This window comes from Hoplias malabaricus, chromosome 7 (assembly GCF_029633855.1).
Source record: "Hoplias malabaricus isolate fHopMal1 chromosome 7, fHopMal1.hap1, whole genome shotgun sequence".
Taxonomy (NCBI): Eukaryota; Metazoa; Chordata; class Actinopteri; order Characiformes; family Erythrinidae; genus Hoplias; species Hoplias malabaricus.
Genome location: NC_089806.1, coordinates 23874290 through 23894398, shown reverse-complemented (window position 1 = coordinate 23894398; position 20109 = coordinate 23874290). Strand labels below are relative to the sequence as shown.

Sequence of the window (20109 nt, the reverse complement as noted above, 5' to 3'; positions counted from 1 at the left end):
ACAGAGGTTTATCTGGCATTTCAAAAACAGGACAGCTCGAAATACATACCCTTGTCATTGCAAGGTCTGGAGAAGCTTTGGTGCTTCATATCAATGTCTTTGTTTACAATAAAAACAAATAATAACAAACTATAAAGATATTTTATCTTATCAGTTGCAGACAGTGTGTGTATAATCATTGAAAGCCTGTTATTTTCTGTTCATACAAAGCTACAAATCTGAAGCACTGTGTAAGCAACATGTTTACCAGAAAGCAACAAGATAACATTTAAGCTTTTGAACATTTCTAAAACCAAGCACCTTAACATTTTATTAACAAAGTAATCTATACTTAATAAAGGAATAGGACATCGCTGGGAACTAGATATTTATCACTGACTTACATTTCTATAAGGGTCAGACTGATAAAACCGTGTTGTAACAAATTCACAGCCTCGTTTATTTTAAGTAACACCTTGCTCTGGCTTTAATAATCCAGAGATTTTGCTCATTTTTGTGTAAAGTTAAACAAAAAGCTGTGCAGATGTAATTGACTTGTTAGAAAGTCAGTAACGGTGAGATGTATCCGTGTATTTGTGTCGTTCTAGAGGCAGACAAGATGACTTTCTGTTTGTTAAATGTATAGTAGAAAACAAAAGTCTCCAAACATAGAGCAGAGACTACGATAAATATTACCTTAACAACGTTCAACACATTTCTGTCCGAAGCTCCAGTAAAACACTGAGCTGCTCACCGCGGTGGATGGTGGAGCTACAGCGCTGAAGCGGTGTGACCGTGTCCCAATTCAACTCTCAACTCTCTGAGCCCTTGAACACATATTTTTTAGGTCCCAAAAAAGAGTGCTTGTCCAGGGAAAAGAGGACCTCTGGTCAACGCCAAACGGTTCCAAAAAGGATCCGGCAAAAAAAAAAGAATGGGATAAGGATGTGAAGGACTGGTGCCCCCTCCAGGGTGTATTTCTGCCTTGCGCCCAATGATTCCATGTAGGCTCTGGACCCACCGCGACCCTGAACTGAATAAGCGGTTACAGAGAATGAATGAATGAATGAATATTAATTCATTCATTGTCTGTAACTGCTTATCCAGTACAGGGTTGCAGTGGGTCTGGAGCCTACCCAGAATCACTGGGAGCAAGGTGGGAGCACGAGAGGAAACCCACACAGACACGTGGTGAGAACACACCACACTGCTCACAGTCACCGGGAGTGGGGGTTGAACCCGCAACCCCAGCACCCTAGACCTGACCCTAGACCCCAGCACACTACATGTTGTGGCACCGTGCCACCCACTGGAGAATATTTCTGTTAAAATCATAAACTCTCTATATGCATTCTGAAATGATAAATATATGATATAAGCTTGGTTTAATCACAAATTATAATTCTCATAATTCTGTATATTATGTTAATTTAGCAGGTTTTTCCATTTTCTTGAGTCAGACAGACTCATCTTTTACAAATAAATAGTGGGTACGATCATTAGAGTTAGGCATTAAATGGAATAGGGCAGCACGGTGGCACAGCAGGTAGTGTTACTATCACATCACTCCAGGGTCCTAGGGTTGTGGGTTCAAGCGCACCTCCAGGTGACTGTCTGTGAGCAGTTCTCCCAGTGGACCCTGAACTGAATATACAGTTACAGATAATGAATGAATGATTTAATGAAAAAAAAATGTTATTGTAACATAACACTGGCTACAACAGGACTGGTCTGGGTTCATGAATGCAAAATGTCATTGTGACAACACTACAATGCCAAAACCCTATGATGCTAACTGCAATAACATCAAATATTCTATCTTCTGCAGCTATTTGCATTAGTGTATATTTAAAATAAACATTTATTTCGTACACATTTTAATTCTGCATACAAAACGAATCTTACATCTTGTAGCATTTAACGCGTCATGTTTACACTTTTTAAAATGTCCTTTCATTCTGCTTTTCACTGTGGGTGATTTAACTCTTCTTTCTCATTTTCCTAATAGTTTAAATCACCTAGAATCTGCCTAAACCATATCCTCAAGGCTTCTCCAGTGTCTGGAGTCTGGAGCTCAGCGTAGGTTCACATTAATGTGGTAGGAAATAGGAGCATATGTGAAGCCCAGTTGACCTTCCAAACTCAACTTCTCTCCAGGACCAGGTGTGAGAGTGAAATGCTGAAGCAGTGAAGTGAAAAACAAGAAGAGCTCCATCCGAGCCAGTTGCTCCCCAAGACACACCCTCTTACCTACGGAACAATGAATAATCATCCAGTCACTAGGGTTAGAATACACATAGTATAATATTGTTCAATTGTGGCCTAACAATTAATAGACTGGAACAAAATGCAATGATTATTTGAAAAGTCTATAGCAGGGGTCACGAATAGGCAGACTGCGGTCCAGGTCCGGACAAAGACGCTATCTGGACCTGGACCTGTAACTAACAAAAAATTAAGAGCTGTTTAATTTTGAATGAGTGTTTGTTTTAAGTTTTCTTGTCATTATGGGTCAGGTTTAGCACCCCTGGAAGCTCACAAACTAATTACGTGTTTCTGCATATTACACGTGAGGGTACTCATCCAATCAGATCTGTGCATTATGATGAGCGCTGTGACTCGAATCAGAGCCTGACACACACAGGGCAGGACTCCAGACACGACTGTCCCAGGGCCAGTAAAAATAGCTCAAGGGACACGATAAAAGCTCTTTTTAGACACTTTCAGGACAGTGTTTTGTGAGGTAAAACAAGAATCTTTAAATATAACGGAACTCTTACTGAATTTCTCATAACACTGAACATGGATTCTGGCAACAGGGTGAGCAAAGAAGCACAGACGTCTCTGTCCCTCACAACATCCACCAGCTCCTCCTGGGGGATCGGCAGGCATTCCCAGGCCAGCCGGGATATATAATCCCTCCAGCGTGTCCTGGGTCTACCCCGGGGCATCCTTCCAGTTGGACGTGCCTGGTATACCTCCAGTGGGAGGTGTCCAGGAGGCATTCTTATCAGATTCCCGAACCACCTCAACTGACTCCTCTCAACGCGAAGGAGCAGTGACTCCGAGCTCCTCCCTAGTCACTGAGCTCCTCACCCGATCACAGAGAGTACGCCCAGCAACCCATCGGAGAAAGCTCGTTTTGGCCACTTGTATCTGCGATCTTGATTTTTTGTTCTTTACCCAGAGCTCATGACCATAGGTGAGAGTGGGGATGTAGACTGACAGGTAAATTGAGAGCTTTGCTTTATGGCTCAGCTCTCTCTTCACCAGGACGGTCCGGTACAGTGACCACGTTACTGCAAACGCTGCACCTAACCTACAATCAATCTCACTATCCCTCTTCCCATCACTCTTGAACAAGAAGCAGAGATACTTGAACACCTTCACTTGGGGTAGGTTCTCACCCCCTACCTGAAGCAAGCATGGCATCTGTTTCCAAGAGATGACCATGGCCTCAGACTTGAAGGTGCTGATCCTCATACCGACCATTTCACACTTGGCTGCAAACTGCTCAAGTGAACGCTGGAGACCTCCGTGCGAAGAAGCCAGAAGGACAACATCGTCCGCAAAAAGTTATAACCCCTGGTCTATAGAGTATTTGCCTGGTAGAAAAAGTGACTCAGTGCGCACAGGATGCATATTTATTTAGAGAAAGTAAAATCAAATAACCTTGCATATACTATTGCAAAAGATAAAGGTATGTAGATAAAGATAAGTGATTCCCAGGACAGTGAATTAATATTTTATCTGTGTAACCTGCTGAAAAAGGCAGAAAGGCGTCTCTCTTGCGGAATTGCCCTTTTTCATCAAGGAAGTGTCCAGGGTTAAATGAGCCTGGTGTCTCCCACTCATTCTTGTCCTTAAGCACAGAAGAGAGGCTTGTAGTAATGGTAGTTCCCTGATGGAAAGTGAGAGAAATTAATAAGCTGTGTTGCATTTTTTTAAGAGTCATATATCATGGATGGTTTCATAATTTTGATGAAATTTGGATTATAGATTAGGTTTATTAAGTTACATTTACTTGATTATACAAAGTGAATATTGATAGGTGATAATTGCTGAAAATATAAATGAAATTAATTTGAGTTAAGTTTTTTTTTTTTCAAACAGCCAACCAAATCATGTTTGAAATCCTTTTTTGGACAATACAATCAAACAAAATTATGAGAGTTGGAAATAAGGTCCTCCTGATGAACTTAATGCAAGTTATGTAATTTTAATGAGAATCTACGTCACATGCAGGGAAAAGAACACAACAATACTTTTCCCCCAAAACTATAAATTAATATTGTACCTTTGGTATGAAGTATCCTCCTAGCATTGTATCTTTACAGGCTCTTTTAGGAGCACCAAGAGGCACAATGTTGCCTAACCTCTGGGTTTCATGAATGACCGCATCCGTGTAGGGCATATTGGGTCTATCAGTCATGCTCGGTAGACGTGAGTGTCCAATCACCCTGTCTATCTCTGCCTGTACCTTTCCTGAATAGATTAAACACCAAGGCATATTACAGTGAAAACACAGCTGCAAACAAACATAACAAATGTGCAATAGATATTCCTCTGTTTCCACTACTCACTCTGTATCTCTGGGTATTTCATCATGAAGAGAAGACCCCAGCATAATGTTGTAGCTGAGGTTTCTGTCCCAGCCTCAAAGAAGTCCAATGTGGCTGATAGTAACGTGTCAAAGTTAAAGCCAGCTTCAGGGTCACTTTTTCTCTGAAGCATTAGAGTAAAATCCAATAAGTATAAATGTGCATGTGTTTACACAGATCAAACAGAGTTTCTACACTCACTGTCCATTCTTTCAGCTCCACTGAACTCAGAAGCACTTTGTAGTTCTAAAATTACAGATTTGAGTTCATTTATTGCTGTGTATACATTGCTTGCACCTTTTCATCCAGTTCTTCAAAGGTCATACCCCCACAGGACCAACACCGTGCAGATATAATTTGAGTGGTGGATCATTCTCAGCACTGCAGTAACTGATGTGGTGGTGTGTGTTGTGCTAGTAAGAGTGGATCAGACACAACAGTGATGCTGGATTTTTTTATCCCCTCAGTGTCACCTCTGTACTGAGAGTCCACCAGTCAAAAATATCCAGCCAAGAGCGTCCTGTGTCCACTGATGAAGGACTAGAGGATGACCGACACAAATGATGCAGCAACAGATGAACTACTGTCTCTTTAGTGTGTCTAACAGATTGGACAGTGAGTGCACTCTGGGTTTAAAAACTAGAGCAGTACTGTTCTCTTTAATCTACCCATACCACCACCACGTCAGTGTCACTGCAGAGCTTAGAATAAGCCACCACCCAAGTCATACCTGCTCTGTGGAGGGGTCCTGACCATAGAAGAACAGGGTGAAAGTAGTGGAAGTCGGAGCAACAGTTGGACTATAGTCTGTAATTATAAATCTACAAAGTGCTCCTATCTAATCAGTGGAACACAGAGAATGTACAGTGAATGTAGAAACAAGGAGGTGGTCATAATATTATGGCTAATCTGTGTAAGGTACAGTTCTAACATGTTGATTCTACCACTTTGGCTACATTAAATTACTTGTCATATCACATTTATCATGGTTAATAGTTTTAATGACCCAATTTTTACAGACCTTCTCCATTTCTACTAGGTAAGCATCTATGTAGTCCCTTGGATTTGAAGAGTCCAAGTCTTCCTTGTGCTTATTTATTTCATCATTTAAGAACTCTAAAACCTTTGAGTAATTAGCAAACATCTTTTGGTGAGGGCCAGGAACAAAATTAAAGAGCCGAGGAAACACATTGTACAGCTGTGAAAGAAACAGAGGACCAATTGATGCATATTTCATAAAATAATACTTATGAAACTGAGAAATATAAATGCATCTGATATTTCAGAATAGTTTATGAGATTGTGAAGTTTGTGCCTGACTTGAGTCCGAGTGAGACCTGACAGGAAAATGGCCTCACTGTCCAACTGCAGGATATTCTGGAATTGTTTATCATGATATTCAAAACGATGCCCAAAAACTAAAGAAGAGATGATGTTTGAGACAGCACTGCTTAGGAGCAACTGGGGGTCAAATGGTCCTGTATGATGAGAAAGAACTGTTATTTGTTATCACTTATACTCCAAAATATGTGTTCACAATTGTAATTGAACTGAACTCTACATTTAGTTTAAGGATCCTTCAGTAAGTGCCTGAAAACTTAATGAAATTAGGTTTCAAACTAATGACCTTTTTATGTAAAACCTTAACTGACAGAGGCACTTACCCTGTTCCTCTTTGAAAGCATCACACAGATAGACACTCTCCTCCTGGATAATCAGCTCAAGGCCTCTCAGTCCCTTGTTAAAGTTGCGCAGATGTGAGTTGGCAAATTTTCTCTGCATTTTCCAAAGGTATCCATTGCTTATAATTAGGCCTAAACAGAAAAATGGAGTAGATGGAAAGAAACCCACTCATACTAAACTTTTTTTTTTTTATAAAGTCTTGGGCTATAAAACGTATTGCAGTACTTCTCTCAAATTGTAATGTGATTATTTTTCTTATTATTTACTGTACAATGTATTACTCATTACTCGATTTACATAATTCTATATTACACATGAACACCTCTAAACACATTTGAATACCTAAGTATAATGTTTACACTCTCAATCAACATTTTATTACAGACCATTCCATATCCCTGTATGTAGCCAGTAATTCCTGTTTTCAAAATATGAATTGCTAATTTTGTTTTCTTGTTTGTTTTCTGGGGCAGCACGGTGGTGCAGCAGGTAGCGTCACACAGCTCCAGGGACCTGGAGGTTGTGGGATCGATTCCTGCTCCGGGTGACTGTCTGTGAGGAGTTGGTGTGTTCTCCCCGTGTCTGCGTGGGTTTCCTCCGGGTGCTCCGGTTTCCTCCCACAGTCCAAAAACACACGTTGGTAGGTGGATTGGCGACTCAAAAGTGAATGTGTGTGTGTCTGTGTTGCGTGTGAATGTGTGTGTGTGTCTGTGTTGCCCTGTGAAGGACTGGCGCCCCCTCCAGGGTGTATTCCCGGCTTGCGCCCAATGATTCCAGTTAGGCTCTGGACCCCCCACGACCCTGAATTGGATAAGCGGTTACAGATAATGAATGAATGAATGTTTGTTTTCTTATTAAAATATTATAACATCATAAATTAATACTCTCTGTTTTTGAGGCTGCCTTTGGAATATTTCTTGTAACTTTAGATTAGCAGGTGGGTGGTAAAGGGTGAAACATACTCTAAGTATGCAGATGTGTATGTTTTGAGTTATATGAACTAGGTTTCACACATAATTGTGTTCAGAAATGTGTCATTAAAAAATGTGTAACATTGCTGTAGGAGTTTATTTACTTCTTCAAATAACACATCTATGGTAAGAAGGAACTAACATCTTCTTTTGAATGATGTGTTTTCTGTTTCTTACCAGTCCCATTTAAGATTTGATCAAACATAGGGACATTAGAGGGACGGTCAGCAAAGCTGTCCAGCTGAATGACGAGAGCCTCCTTCACCATTTTGTAGCCTGAGATAAACACTATTTTCTCACTGCCCCATCTTAAGCTGAAAACATCCCCATACTCCTCAGCCAGCTGAAAGACAGGAAGATATTTACAATACAATAAATTAAATTTGAGCTACTTACCTGACAATATTTTTTAGAAAGCTGGCTTAGTGATTCTTGCCAAAAATGGAGATCACTGTTCAGGCTTGGATAATCAGATTATAATGAGTGCAGTCTATAATCAGTTGTGTTTCTGTGTTGTTTATTTTTTTGTTCTACATAATCTAAGTGAATCTCGGTGAAACTGGTAAACCCATATAATTGTAGGCCTATAGCGTGCAGCCCATATGGGTCCACTGTTGGCAACACAAATGGGCCTGATACACAATCAGTTGCTTGGCAGTGGCTGGGGTAGAAAATTAAGTAATGATAGATATTCATTAATGTAGTAGTGACAGTCAGGATTTTAATGGGCCTGATTTTGAACACTGATTTTGTTATACGCTCATGTGGCCATAACAGTGGCTCAGTAGTACCCATAAAATCCTGAGGCCCACCTCTAGACACTACTATATTCTTGCAGTATATACAAATGGATGAATGGGCATACTGGCTCACAGCAAAAAAATAAGACATACCTGTGCAGTACTTCAAGCAATGGTTTTAGTTTTTGTCCTCTGAAACTCACATTTAAACAATAATAAAATAAGAATTAATTCACCTTGTCTATGGTTCTGAAGTCAAGTCCTGTAAAGATATTTCCCATGAAAGGCAAAGGCCAGGGTCCCGGTGGAAAACATGGTGGATTTTTATCTGTGATTATATATTTGAGCAACAGAAAAAGAAAAAATACTAGTAGGAAGCCAGTAAAATCAATATAATCAAATAAACAGCTGAAGAACATGGCTGCTGTCTGAATCTGAACTATGCAAGAGTGCTCCTTTTTCTCTGTATGTAAAAAGACCTTTTGCTCATTTCCTGGACTGATGCATTGGAGGAGAGGTGGTGGATTATGTAACGTCAAAAAAAAACAGTGGAGGGGCCTCATGTAAAACTCTTTTTTTTTTTAAATTGTCAATTCCATGGGAAAGGGGTGTGTTTTTTTCCATGTGAAACCTAATCCTACAAACCCACACTATTGTTTTGTGCTGTATGTGTAATATATGTTAATATGTGTAGTTTAAGGTTACACAGTAATCAAAACTTTAAAGTAATTATTGAAAGGAAATAGCTCATTCTTATTCTTGGTCTTTTACTGTGAGGAACACCACTGTTTTGAAACCATAACAAAACCACCCAAGATTAGCTCTAAGATTAGGTACATTTAGTTCAGTTTCTTCTGAATTGTGTAACAGCGCTCAAATGATAATGTATGGGGTTCATTCAATTGTATTTGCTATTTACTTAAATGTATAACTGTTATCGCTTCTCTTTTAAGTTGTGGTTTCGGTGTTTCTAATGAAGTTGGTTCTTTATGTTTAGTAACTGTTTATCAGGAAGATTATTTTATGGGTGTTATTGCATTTAACCGATTTCTTTACATGGAACCTTAATATTCCTATTGAATATTAACGAGGTTAATAACTAAGCAACAGGTTTTCTGTTGGAGGACCATATTATTTGTACACTAACCTTGACATTTCATACACAGACCAGAGTGCAGCGGGGTGTATGTTCACATTCCTTATCTGTTGTGTCACTATGCCTTAAAGAGAATAAAAAGCGGAACGCTAAAAAGACCAACCCATTTTCCTTTCTAGGAACCCGGCAATGTTTACATAGCCCCATTACTCTGCCTCAGCTCTGCAAAAGCACCACACTCACGGAGACAGAACCTTACAAAGAACTGGTTACTATGATTATTTAACCATGATTTTACAATATTTACTGTACCTTGATTGTAAAAGCTGGTTGGTTGGAATTTTTCTTCTCCTGCTGCTTATCGATATATTCAAGAACAAATGCCCCCCTAGTTTTCCCCCAGGACCTCGTCCTCTGCCGTTTTTGGGAAACATCTTCACGGGGCTTGACTTCAAAACCATTGACAAGGCAAGTTAACCCCTTAAATTCTAATAACCATCAATAGAGTGATATTTAAGTTCATAATAATATTCATTGCATAACAGGTTTTGTAAATAATAAATATATAAATTGCAATGTCCAAATCCTCCAGGAAAATTTGGTGGGATTCAGGACATGCAAGTCAATACTGTGTAATTGTGAAGTGAATGTGCCAGAAATGTATTTAATAACACAGACAAAAAATGTCTTTATTATTTCTATTCACTGTAGCTTGCTGAGGAGTATGGTGATGTTTTCAGTCTGAGATGGGGCAGTGAAAGAACAGTGTTTATCTCTGGATACAAAATGGTGAAGGAGGCCCTTCTCACTCAGCTGGACAGCTTTGCTGACCGTCCTATTGTGCCTCTGTTCCACAAAATATTCAAGGGACTTGGTAAATGTTGCATGATATAAAGTTATACTTTTAATTGAGCTAATTTAAGGTGACCCCTGAAAACTGACACAAATATTGAGTTGTGTACACATATTTTATAAACTCCATTTAAAAGAATGTGGGGAAATGGGATATTCTGGAATACCAAAGCTTAAGGTCACCATGCTCAGTGCCAATAACTGGATCAAAGGTTATAAAGCATTTTAGTATTAGGCTGTAAATCTTCGGAACTGCATTCTCTGGAATGACAGAGCAAATTTATGATGAGTAAGGTCCTAGAGATCATTAATTGTAATCATTTACAAGTACACAAGGTAGTTAATTTATTGTAGATCATTTAAACAATGTTTAAAATATATATAAAATTAGAACTGCCATGTAGTATATGAGATAACTGCGTTGGATGGTAAGAACTTTTACTTAATGTGTGGTTCAGTCTGTTGACATTCCATCAAAATCATAATTATTATAGCCCTTACAGATAGTCCACTGTGAAACATCACATTTCTGATGCATTTGCTTGACATTTGTATGTAATTTTTAATATACTTTAATCTAAAATTGTAGTCTAAGGAGATGTACATATACTTTTGTATGTTATAAAGGTGTAGCTCTGAGTAGTGGATACCTGTGGAAGATGCAGAGGAAATTTGCCAACATACACCTGCGCCAGTTTGGTGAGGCAAAGAAGAAATTTGAGCAAAGTATACAGCAGGAGAATGTGTTTCTGCGTGAAGCTTTCAAAGAGGAAACGGGTGAGTGGTTTAAGAGGAACATCTACGATTGTGGAAAACGCAGTTCTAAGCTTAGCATATTTTAAGGGGGAACGGTATGTATGAGGGAAAATATTGACTGTTGATTGTATGTGATTAAGTGGCCCGTAAGTTTTTATTCACTGTTTGAATTTGCACAGAAACTCATTTGGTTCTGTTTAGTTTGTTTAGCTGTTTAGGTTTGTAGCACTTTCGGTAATGCAGTTAACCGTCTCCTGAGTTTGGAGACCGTTCCACTTTAAGTGATCCGAAACAGCAAAAAATGAATAATTATAACCCGCTGGAGCAGTAATAGAGCAATGCTCATTTCGGTTCATGTTTTTCAATGTTTGGAGTTCTCTTAGTTGTCTAAATATCTCCAGATGCCTTTTCTCTGTCTAGCACACCCGACCTAGACAGTTTGTTTTTTACAGACACTGGGACTTCATAAACACACTAGACCAGTTTCAAGCATAGTGTTATTTAATACATTTTAGCTCTTGAGGGGCATAGCAGTTGTTAAGTATGATGTTGGACAGTTGTGTAACTGCTAACTCACAAAACAACTTGAAGCTTAGTGTTTTCCTTCAATCAGGTTAAGTTGTTCTTTGACTTAGTGGCAAAAGACAAAACCCAGTAAATGACAACCCTTCAAAAGGGTACGAATGATACATTTTTTTCAGAGGAAAATAAGTGTTTAGTGAATAAAGGCAGTGTTTAAAAACTCCAGGAGCACTGCTGTGTCTAATCAATTAGTAACAGCAAACTGTGGAGTGTTTTGTACGATTAGAGTATATTTAACAAAAAATTAAACATTAAACAATGTGTCTAATTGACCCCTTGCAATGAAGAACCACATATTAGTAACTTACTTTTTTAGTAGCATTGCTTACTTGTTCAGTGTTAGCAGTGGAGATAAATATTTTTTAGCATGAGCACATGCTTAAATTGAAAAACAGCCTAAGAAATAGAACAATTGCTTTAGTGATTGCTCTATTTTAAATAGAGGCCATCAATCCATGTCATTTCAGGCTAAAGAAATGTTTATAGCAAAATCACATCATTGCATGGGCTTAATTAATAAACAACTAAATTTGACATCTAAAAAATTACTTTTCAGTATTAATTGTGTGCTCCAGTTTTTAGCTTCAGTTATTTTTGGTAGAACTGCTTAGAGAAATATGCAGAGATATTTTTATGCATCTCCAAGTTTCATTGTAAATATTAAAAATTATATATGATTCAAGTACTCCCAAATACTTTGTTATTCTTTGATGTTTATTCATTCTTTCTTGTCTCTCAAAAATAAGAGCTTTGTGTGTTTTAAGCACTGTTCATCTGCTTGTGTCAATTTTGTGGTACACCTGGTCTTGTAAGATTAAGAGTCCCATATGGTTTGTGTATTTATTGCAGTAAAATTGTTGAAAAATGCAAAGACTATGTTGTGTTTTTGAGCTAAATATTATTATTTTAAGCTTACTGAACAGTCACAGGGCATGCCAGTGGTTTTTGTTCCCCTATAAATATTTGTCAAGTTAAGATAAGTAAAATGTACTACACTTACACAATTATATTTACAGAAGCATCTGAAAAAAAAAAGAAAAATAGACAAAAACATATTTTTGTCAATTCTGAATTATGATTTTTTTATGTTGCCAATTTTTAGAGTAGATTTGTACAAGACATAGGTTTTTCATGTCCAATATAATATAAATCATCTAAATATTATCTGTGATGTCATTTTTTCTACCCATACAGGTCCTTTTGATCCTCAGTTCTATCTGAACAATGCAGTCTCGAACATCATTTCTGCTGTCGTATTTGGACGTCGCTTTGAGTACCACAATGAGCGTTTCCTAACTATACTGCATTTAGACTCTGAAGCAATTTTGCTGGCAGGTTCTGTGAGGGCTCAGGTCAGTAGGTATAATGTGGTTACAGTCTATAAAATAAATATTTAAATGTGATTTAAAACTAAATCCACTAAATTATATATGACAAAATGCAAATGCAGATATTTAGTTGCACACAAATCTCTGAATATGTTAAATATATGCATTGCATCAAGACAATTTAAAAACACATTTGAACTTTTTTTTAAAAGTAAACCTCAACTGTTATTTATCAGGTAAGGGGTTAATTATTTTTCAAATTAAAAACTGAAACTTAATCCTCATACTGAAATGCCAAAATCAGTGCACCACTTGTCATATGACATGATCTGTTGTGAATTTAGCATACATCTTCTAAAGTAGCACACTCCTGCATGTTTCATTGCAACATGAAAAAGTAGATTTATTTCAGTAATTCCATTCAAAAAGTGAAACTTGTATATTATACTCTTTCATGTATACATACAGACTGATATATTTATTTCAAGTGTTTATTTCTTTTAATTTGATGTTTACAACTGACAACTAATGAAAACTCCAAATTCAGTATCTCCGAAAATTAGAATATTACTAAAGACCAATACAAAAAAAGGATTTTTAGAAATGCTGGCCAACTGCTCATGTGTTAGGAGAGTCCAGGTTGATCTGATTGTGGCCTTGTGGCCTTCTGCATTGTTGGGTCTGGCATATTGCTTGTTCCTCTTCACAATACCCCATAGATTTTCTATGGGGTTAAGGTCATGCGAGTTTGCTGGCCAATTAAGAACAGGGATACCATGGTCCTTAAACCAGGTACTGGTAGCTTTGGCACTGTGTGCAGGTGCCAAGTCCTGTTGGAAAATGAAACCTGCATCTCCATAAAGTTGGTCAGCAGCAGGAAGCATGAAGTTCTCTAAAACTTCCTGGAAGACATCTGCGTTGACCTTGAACCTCAGAAAACACTGTGGACCAACACCAGCAGATGACATGACACCACAAACCATCACTGACTGTGGAAACTTTACCCTGGACCTCAAGCAACATGGATTCTGTGCCTCTCAATCTCTTCCTCCAGACTCTGGGACCTTGATTTCCAAAGGAAATGCAAAATTTACTTTCAACAGAGACTGTAACTGTCTCCGTCTCCAGTCTTTTTGGAAACGAGACGCTTCTGACGCTATCTCTTGTTCAAGGGTGACTTGATACAAGGAATTCGACAGCTGAAACCCATGTCTTGCATACATCTGTGCGTGGTGGTTCTTGAAGCACTGACTCCAGCTGCAGTCCAGCCTTTGTGAATCTCCCCATAATTTTGAATGTGTTTTGTTTCACAATCCTCTCCAGGGTGCGGTTATCCCTATTGCTTGCACACTTTTTTCTACCACATCTTTTCCTTCCCCCTCCTCTCTATTAATGCGCTTGGACACAGAGCTCTGTGAACAGCCAGCCTCTTTAGCAATGACCTTTTGTGTTTTGCCCTGTTTGTGAAGGTGTCAGTGGTCATCTTTTTGGACAACTGCCAAGTCAGCAGTCTTCCCCATAATTGTGTAGCCTACAGAACTAGACTGAGAGACTATTCAAAGGGCTTTGCAGGTGTTTTGAGTTAATTAGAGTGATTAGAGTGTGGCACCAGGTGTCTTCAATATTGAACCTTTTCACAATATTCTAATTTTCTGAGATACTGAACTTTTGCAAGATTCATCACTTCAACTTACTTGTTTGCTTTCCTTTGTAGCTGTACAATGCCTTCCCTCAGCTCTTTGATTATCTTCCTGGTCCTCACCAGAAGATTTTTAACAACTATGGGAAGATTGTAGAGTTCATAAAAGATGAGATCAAAAAGCACATAGAGGACTTCGACCCCTCAAACCCACAGGATTTTATAGATGCTTACCTGTTAGAAATGGAGAAGGTCAGCTTAAAATGCATCATATAACTAATATCCAAGTTTTTATAAATGGTTTATATATTTGTTATTAAGTTTGTTCATCAACAACATATAACTCCTCTCTGTTTGATCAGTACAGAAACAGAGTGATCCCGAAGCTGGATTTAACATTGAGACATTAGTTGTAGCCACACTGGACATGTTTGAGGCTGGGACTGAAACTTCAGCCACAACAATACGATGGGGTCTTGTCTTCATGATGAAATATCCAGAAATACAGGGTGAGTGCATCCAGGATACAAACTAAGCTAAAAAGTTTAATTTAGATTACAGAATGATGTTTGTATTTACATGTAAATTACATTGCATTATATTGATATGCATATATATGTTTATTTGCAGTTTTGAGATTTATGCTTTGTACTGAAGGTTTTTCCCTGCTTCACAACTACTGTTAACTCTTTTTCATCAAGAGAGGTAGCTTAATAACTGCTGTGGTCTTGTTTATGCAGAAAAGGTACAGGAAGAGATAGACAGGGTTATAGGACACTCTCGTCAGCCCAGCATGGCAGACAAACCCAGCATGCCCTACACTGAAGCAGTTGTTCATGAGATCCAAAGAGTGGGGAATGCTGTACCTCTGGGCTTTCCCAAAAAAGCTAGTAAAGATACAATGTTGGGAGGATTCTTCATCCCAAAGGTTTGATGAAAATTCCTGAAGAAAACAACCATGATACAGAACAATTCACAAATGCAACACAGCTGATTCATTTTTCTCACTCTCCATCAGGGAACTACTATAATTACAAACCTGTCATCTGTTCTTAATGACAAGAATGAGTGGGAGACACCAAGCACCTTTAACCCTGGACACTTTCTTGATGAACAAGGACAATTCCGCAAGAGAGATGCTTTTCTGCCTTTTTCAGCAGGTGATACAATATGTTGTTTTCAGAACATTCATTCATTCATTCATTCATTGTCTGTAGCCGCTTATCTAGTTCAGTGTTACAGTGGGTCTGGAGCCTACATGGAATCAATGCGTAGCATAGGAGGAACTTAGGACCTTGGGAGGAAACCGGAACACCCGGAAACCCATGAGAATATGGGTAGAACACAAACTCCTCACAGACAGTCCTAACCTAGAGCTGTGTTTAATCCCACAACCCCAAGACCTTGAAGCTTTGTAACACTGACACTACCTGTTGCACCACAGTGCCCACATGCCATCAGGACAAAACAACTTAACAAAAAAAAAATGTTCTTAACCTGCCTCCTCCAGCATGTGCCTTGCACCCAGTGATTCCTGGAATGCTTCGGACCCACCGCGGCCCTGAACTGGACAAGCGGCTTAAGATAATGAATGAAAGAATGAATGTCCTTAACTTTTGAAGGGGGTAAAAAACATTTTGTTCTATTTGGCACAACAGACTCTTTTATCAGATACTAAAATGTAAGGGGTAAGTAGTAAAGTTTACGACATCATCAAATCTATTTACTTATACAACCAATGTGGTATAAAATTGTGCGATAAATGTACAGAATATTTCACTCCAGTGCACAGAGTGAGACAGAGTTTGAGTCCAACTCAATATCATATCGAGTTAGCGGTGTTATGTCTACTCACACTCAACAACACAGAAGTTAAATTCCTGCTCTATGCAGAAGACCTGAGTGGGGGCTACAGCAGCAGCTGGACCTGCTGGACCATTTCTGTCAGAACTGAGCCCTGACAGTCAACTTAGACAAAAGTAAAATTGTAATTTTCCAGAAGAAAACAAGGTGTCAGGAAAACAGACACCTGTTCATTCTAGCAAACACTGCCCTAGAACACTCTTTACACTACACCTAATGGGCCTGACCATCAGCACCTCATGAGCGATTGCTCCTGTAGTGAATGCACGAAAATAAAAGGCGGGAAGTGTCTTCTACGCAGTCAGGAACAGATTCCACAAAATTAACCTGCCAATCACTCAGGTGCAAATTTTTTGATAGTGTATGGAAGTGAGGTCTGGGGTCTCACTTTTGGGAAAATACTCTGTGGGCTGATGAGACAAAAGTTACTTCTGGCATAAAAGTAACACCACATTTCAGAAAAAGAATATCATACCTACTGTAAAATATGGTGGTGCTATGTGATGGTCTGGGGCTGATTTGCTGCTTCAGGACCTGGAAGACTTGCTGTGATTAATGGAACTCAGCCGTCTACCAAAAAATCCTGAAGGAGAATGTCTGGCCATCTGTTCATGGCCTCAAGCTGAAACGAACTTGGGTTCTACAGCAGGACAATGATCCAAAACACACCAGCAAGTCCACCTCTGAATGGCTGAAGAAATACAAAGTGAAGACTTTGGAGTGGCCTAATCAAAGTCCTGACCTGAATCCTATTAAGATGCTGTATAATCCTATTAAGATGCTTATAAAGGCAGTTCATGCTGAAAAACCCTCCAATGTGGCTGAATTACAACAATTCTGCAAAGATGAATGGGCCAAAATTCCTCCACAGTGCTGTGAAAGACTCATTGCAAGTTACTGCACACACTTGATTGCAGTTGTTGCTGCTAAGGTTGGCCCAAACAATTATTAGGTTTAGGGGGCAAACACTTTTTCACATAGGGGCATGTAGGTTTGGATTTTTTCTCCCTTTTTCTCCCTTCCTCACACCACTGTACATCCCGTGTATTTCACAGTTCAGCAAGACACAATATTCTGAATTATTTAATCAGCCACAGTCAGTTTTGCTGTCATGCCTCAAGCATCATGGTAACTAACAATGTGGCTCAAATCTTAATGTTTTTCCCTGCAGTCTTTTGTCCATTTTGTAACTTTTCTACATGCAAACTAACACTGAATGGACTTAATTGATATTATATAACTGGCAATCTTATCAAGATACGTAAATCAAACCAGGAGCTTTGTTACTTGTGGTGTGTAAGTTGTCCTGATGGCTTTAAAGGAGTTTGAGGACCTACTGTATAAGTGTAGCAGTAGTACCTTGCTTGTAGCATGTATTTAACTTATTTATGTATTTAACTTATTTCAACTGCTGAACACTGACATAATTCAGAGGACCCAGTGACATCACACATTCACAGCAGGGAAAAAACCTTAAAAGAATATTTTGTTTATTATTCAGTTCAACAGTAGCAAGTTTCATATATCCAATTAATTTTGTTATTTAATGATTGTGCATAAACCCAGAATTGCTAATATGGTTGTGACACAAATTCAATAAAGAAATATGATTGAAGTTGTCTGTAAAACCTTCCTTTTCTCTTTTCATTGAAATCACTGTTCCACAGGTAAGAGAGTGTGTCTTGGTGAGCAGCTGGCACGGATGGAGCTCTTCTTGTTCTTCACATTTCTGCTACAAAACTTCACGTTCTCACCTGCCCCGGGAGAGGAGCTGAGTCTGGAGGGTCAACTGGGCTTCACATATGCCCCCATTCCTTACCGTATGTGTGTGACCCCACGCTAAGCCCTGCTATGCAATGACACAAGGTGTAATAAAAAATTAAGGATTCTTCAGAGAATACTGAGAAGCAGTGAAACACTGTATATTCATTTATTCATTCATTCATTCTGTGTAACATAATTCATTCTTATCCAGTTCAGGGTTGCGGTGGGTGTGAAGCCTACCCAGAATCACTAGGCAGGAATACAACCTGGAGGGGGTGCCAGTCCTTCAAATGGGCAGCACACACACACACACACACACATTCACTCACATCTATGGACACTTCTGAGTCTACTCACATCACCCGTAGTGGGGCTCAAACCCACAACCTCCGGGTCCCTAGGGCTGTGTGACTGCAACACTACCTGCTGCGCCACCGTGCCACCAAACACTGTATATCCTGTACTGTACTGTCCTTTATCATACTTAATTTTTCAGCAATTTTTTAAAATAAATATAGAGCTTACATAACATGTTTATATTGACTATTAAAAATAATATTAACTCATTCTTGGGGATATATTTTATTACATGTAACATGACATTTTTAAACTGAAAAATATTGTACATAAGTAGCTTAATATGCTTTTTGGCAAAGATTCTGCTGTGTTAAAGCCTAATGAATCCAAGTTGTAACCAGATTTAGACAAATGGAGATTATGCCCAGCATTCACAGCAGTTTATTTTTCCTTCTTCTAAATACATTTTGTAATGATTTTGTAGTGTTTTGTGTTCACACATACATTATATTATAATCATACACAAGATAAGATGTAAAATATTCTATGACAAACCATTAGAGCTTCAAATAGGGCCCACCTCACTCCCTTCCTACCTGCAGCCAAAAAGAATTCCTGTTGAATCCTACACCTCAACACTAAGGTTTCTGTGGCCGTTTATGATCTGATCAGCAACCGGCTATCCTTAACAACTACGGTTACTCATTGAACCCAGCCCATGAATACACAAACCAGCCACAGTCTGTCAATGGGCGTCTTTTGGACAACTGTCAAGTCACCAGTCTTCCCCATGATTGTGTAGCCTACAGAACTAGACTGAGAGACCATTTAAAGGCCTTTGCCCATGTTTTGAGTTAATTATATATCAGTGGCGAATGCTGGTCTTTCAAGGAGGGGAAGCTCAATTTCGGCCTACATCATAAAATGTGTCGGTTTATTTATACGTAAATTCTACCCGTTCCTTTTTAAGAAATTGATCTGTGACTCTGTCGTACCAACAAGGCGTCTTTTCCAGGGACTTGACTAGTGTCCTCTCAATGGCCAGCAGAGCTAGGCTGCTTAAACAGCCTTGGCCCATGTGAAGTGTGTCCGTCTGTGCTCCCATGGATCTTTACACCAGAGGATCGCTGATTCGCTCATTTCGCTGTCAATTAAAAAGGGATTCAGCCTCAGACAGATCATCCAATCATGCAGAAGCTGAGCATCTGGGCCAGCCGAGGCCAGCCCACTGCCCCATAGACCCTCAGAGACACTGAGCGTCCGATGGGCGGGACAAAGCCCAGCATTTATCCAATGAGTCGTCTCGTTTCGCTGCACTTTGCTGCTTCACTATTGAACTCTGTGGACGCTCAGCGTCCTCACTGTTTACAACACCGCTAAACTGCGGGAATGATTGAGAGGAAAGCCGCGCCTTTACCAGTGATAAGAAGCTGATTCTGAACAAAAGTTGAGCCCGTTGTAGTGCATATTTATTCAATGACATGTACACACAACAGTATATATTTGATGACTTATTTTTTGGCATTTTAGTTGCAGTCTTAGAGCAATCGCCTCTGTTATATATATAATCCATCACCCACATCATAACTCCTCTGAACTGAATGTAAAAACAGTTGAGTTTGAATGTAGAGTTGGTCATGGTATTCTGATGTGACTGTGGATGTCTGTTAATTAATTAATTTGGTAAATGGTAAATGGTTTGCAAAATTGTTACGTAACACAATGATATGCTGTGGCCTGTTTACCGGCAGTTCTTCGAGAGGCCTTGTTTTACATGTACTTTATCTTGCAAATATAAGAGTCGTTAGCCAGAATAGCAGACACATCTAGGGGTAAGCTGTGTAACATTTTGGCAATTATTGCTCAGTTATGGCACTTGCAAGGTTTTTGTGGGCAGTTTTGTTTCAATATAGTCATCCAAGGGCAAATGTGGGCAATAAGAGAACTGCAGATGTGCC

The 20109-nt window shown here is 39.1% G+C and overlaps 2 protein-coding genes across 6 annotated transcripts; one reads left to right on the top strand and one right to left on the bottom strand.

The window, feature by feature from the left end:
• Positions 1-171: 171 nt before the first annotated feature.
• On the bottom strand, positions 172-9513 carry LOC136701694 (cytochrome P450 2J2-like). Of its 5 annotated transcripts, none has more exons than XM_066676341.1 (10): positions 9383-9513; positions 8211-8302; positions 7412-7577; positions 6245-6394; positions 5901-6058; positions 5602-5778; positions 4563-4704; positions 4277-4464; positions 3739-3880; positions 172-2229 (listed from the first exon to the last, which is right to left on the bottom strand). In XM_066676341.1, the coding sequence occupies exons 2-10, from the start codon at positions 8253-8255 to the stop codon at positions 2054-2056; spliced, it is 1344 nt and encodes a 447-aa protein (XP_066532438.1). In that variant the 5' UTR covers positions 8256-8302; positions 9383-9513; the 3' UTR covers positions 172-2053. The 5 variants fall into 5 exon arrangements, with proteins under 5 accessions (XP_066532438.1, XP_066532437.1, XP_066532440.1 ...); XM_066676340.1 differs by lacking the exon at positions 9383-9513 and adding an exon at positions 9122-9196; XM_066676343.1 differs by lacking the exon at positions 8211-8302 and having other exon boundaries at positions 9383-9432.
• On the top strand, positions 9274-18389 carry LOC136701698 (cytochrome P450 2J2-like). Its single transcript, XM_066676349.1, has 9 exons — positions 9274-9538; positions 9782-9944; positions 10550-10699; positions 12455-12612; positions 14303-14479; positions 14595-14736; positions 14968-15155; positions 15246-15387; positions 17758-18389. The coding sequence occupies exons 1-9, from the start codon at positions 9359-9361 to the stop codon at positions 17931-17933; spliced, it is 1476 nt and encodes a 491-aa protein (XP_066532446.1). The 5' UTR covers positions 9274-9358; the 3' UTR covers positions 17934-18389.
• The last annotated feature ends 1720 nt before the right edge of the window (positions 18390-20109 follow it).

Coding starts and splice junctions, on each gene's coding strand:
- LOC136701698 (XM_066676349.1), top strand. CDS start 9,359: ATGATTTTACAATATTTACTGTACCTTGATTGTAAAAGCTGGTTGGTT. Junction 9,539..9,781: donor ACTTCAAAACCATTGACAAG/GCAAGTTAACCC, acceptor TATTCACTGTAG/CTTGCTGAGGAGTATGGTGA. Junction 12,613..14,302: donor CAGGTTCTGTGAGGGCTCAG/GTCAGTAGGTAT, acceptor TTTCCTTTGTAG/CTGTACAATGCCTTCCCTCA.
- LOC136701694 (XM_066676339.1), bottom strand. CDS start 8,393: ATGTTCTTCAGCTGTTTATTTGATTATATTGATTTTACTGGCTTCCTA. Junction 4,465..4,562: donor GAAATACCCAGAGATACAGA/GTGAGTAGTGGA, acceptor TAATCTATTCAG/GAAAGGTACAGGCAGAGATA. Junction 2,230..3,738: donor CTTTCTGCCTTTTTCAGCAG/GTTACACAGATA, acceptor ATTGTTCCGTAG/GTAAGAGGGTGTGTCTTGGG.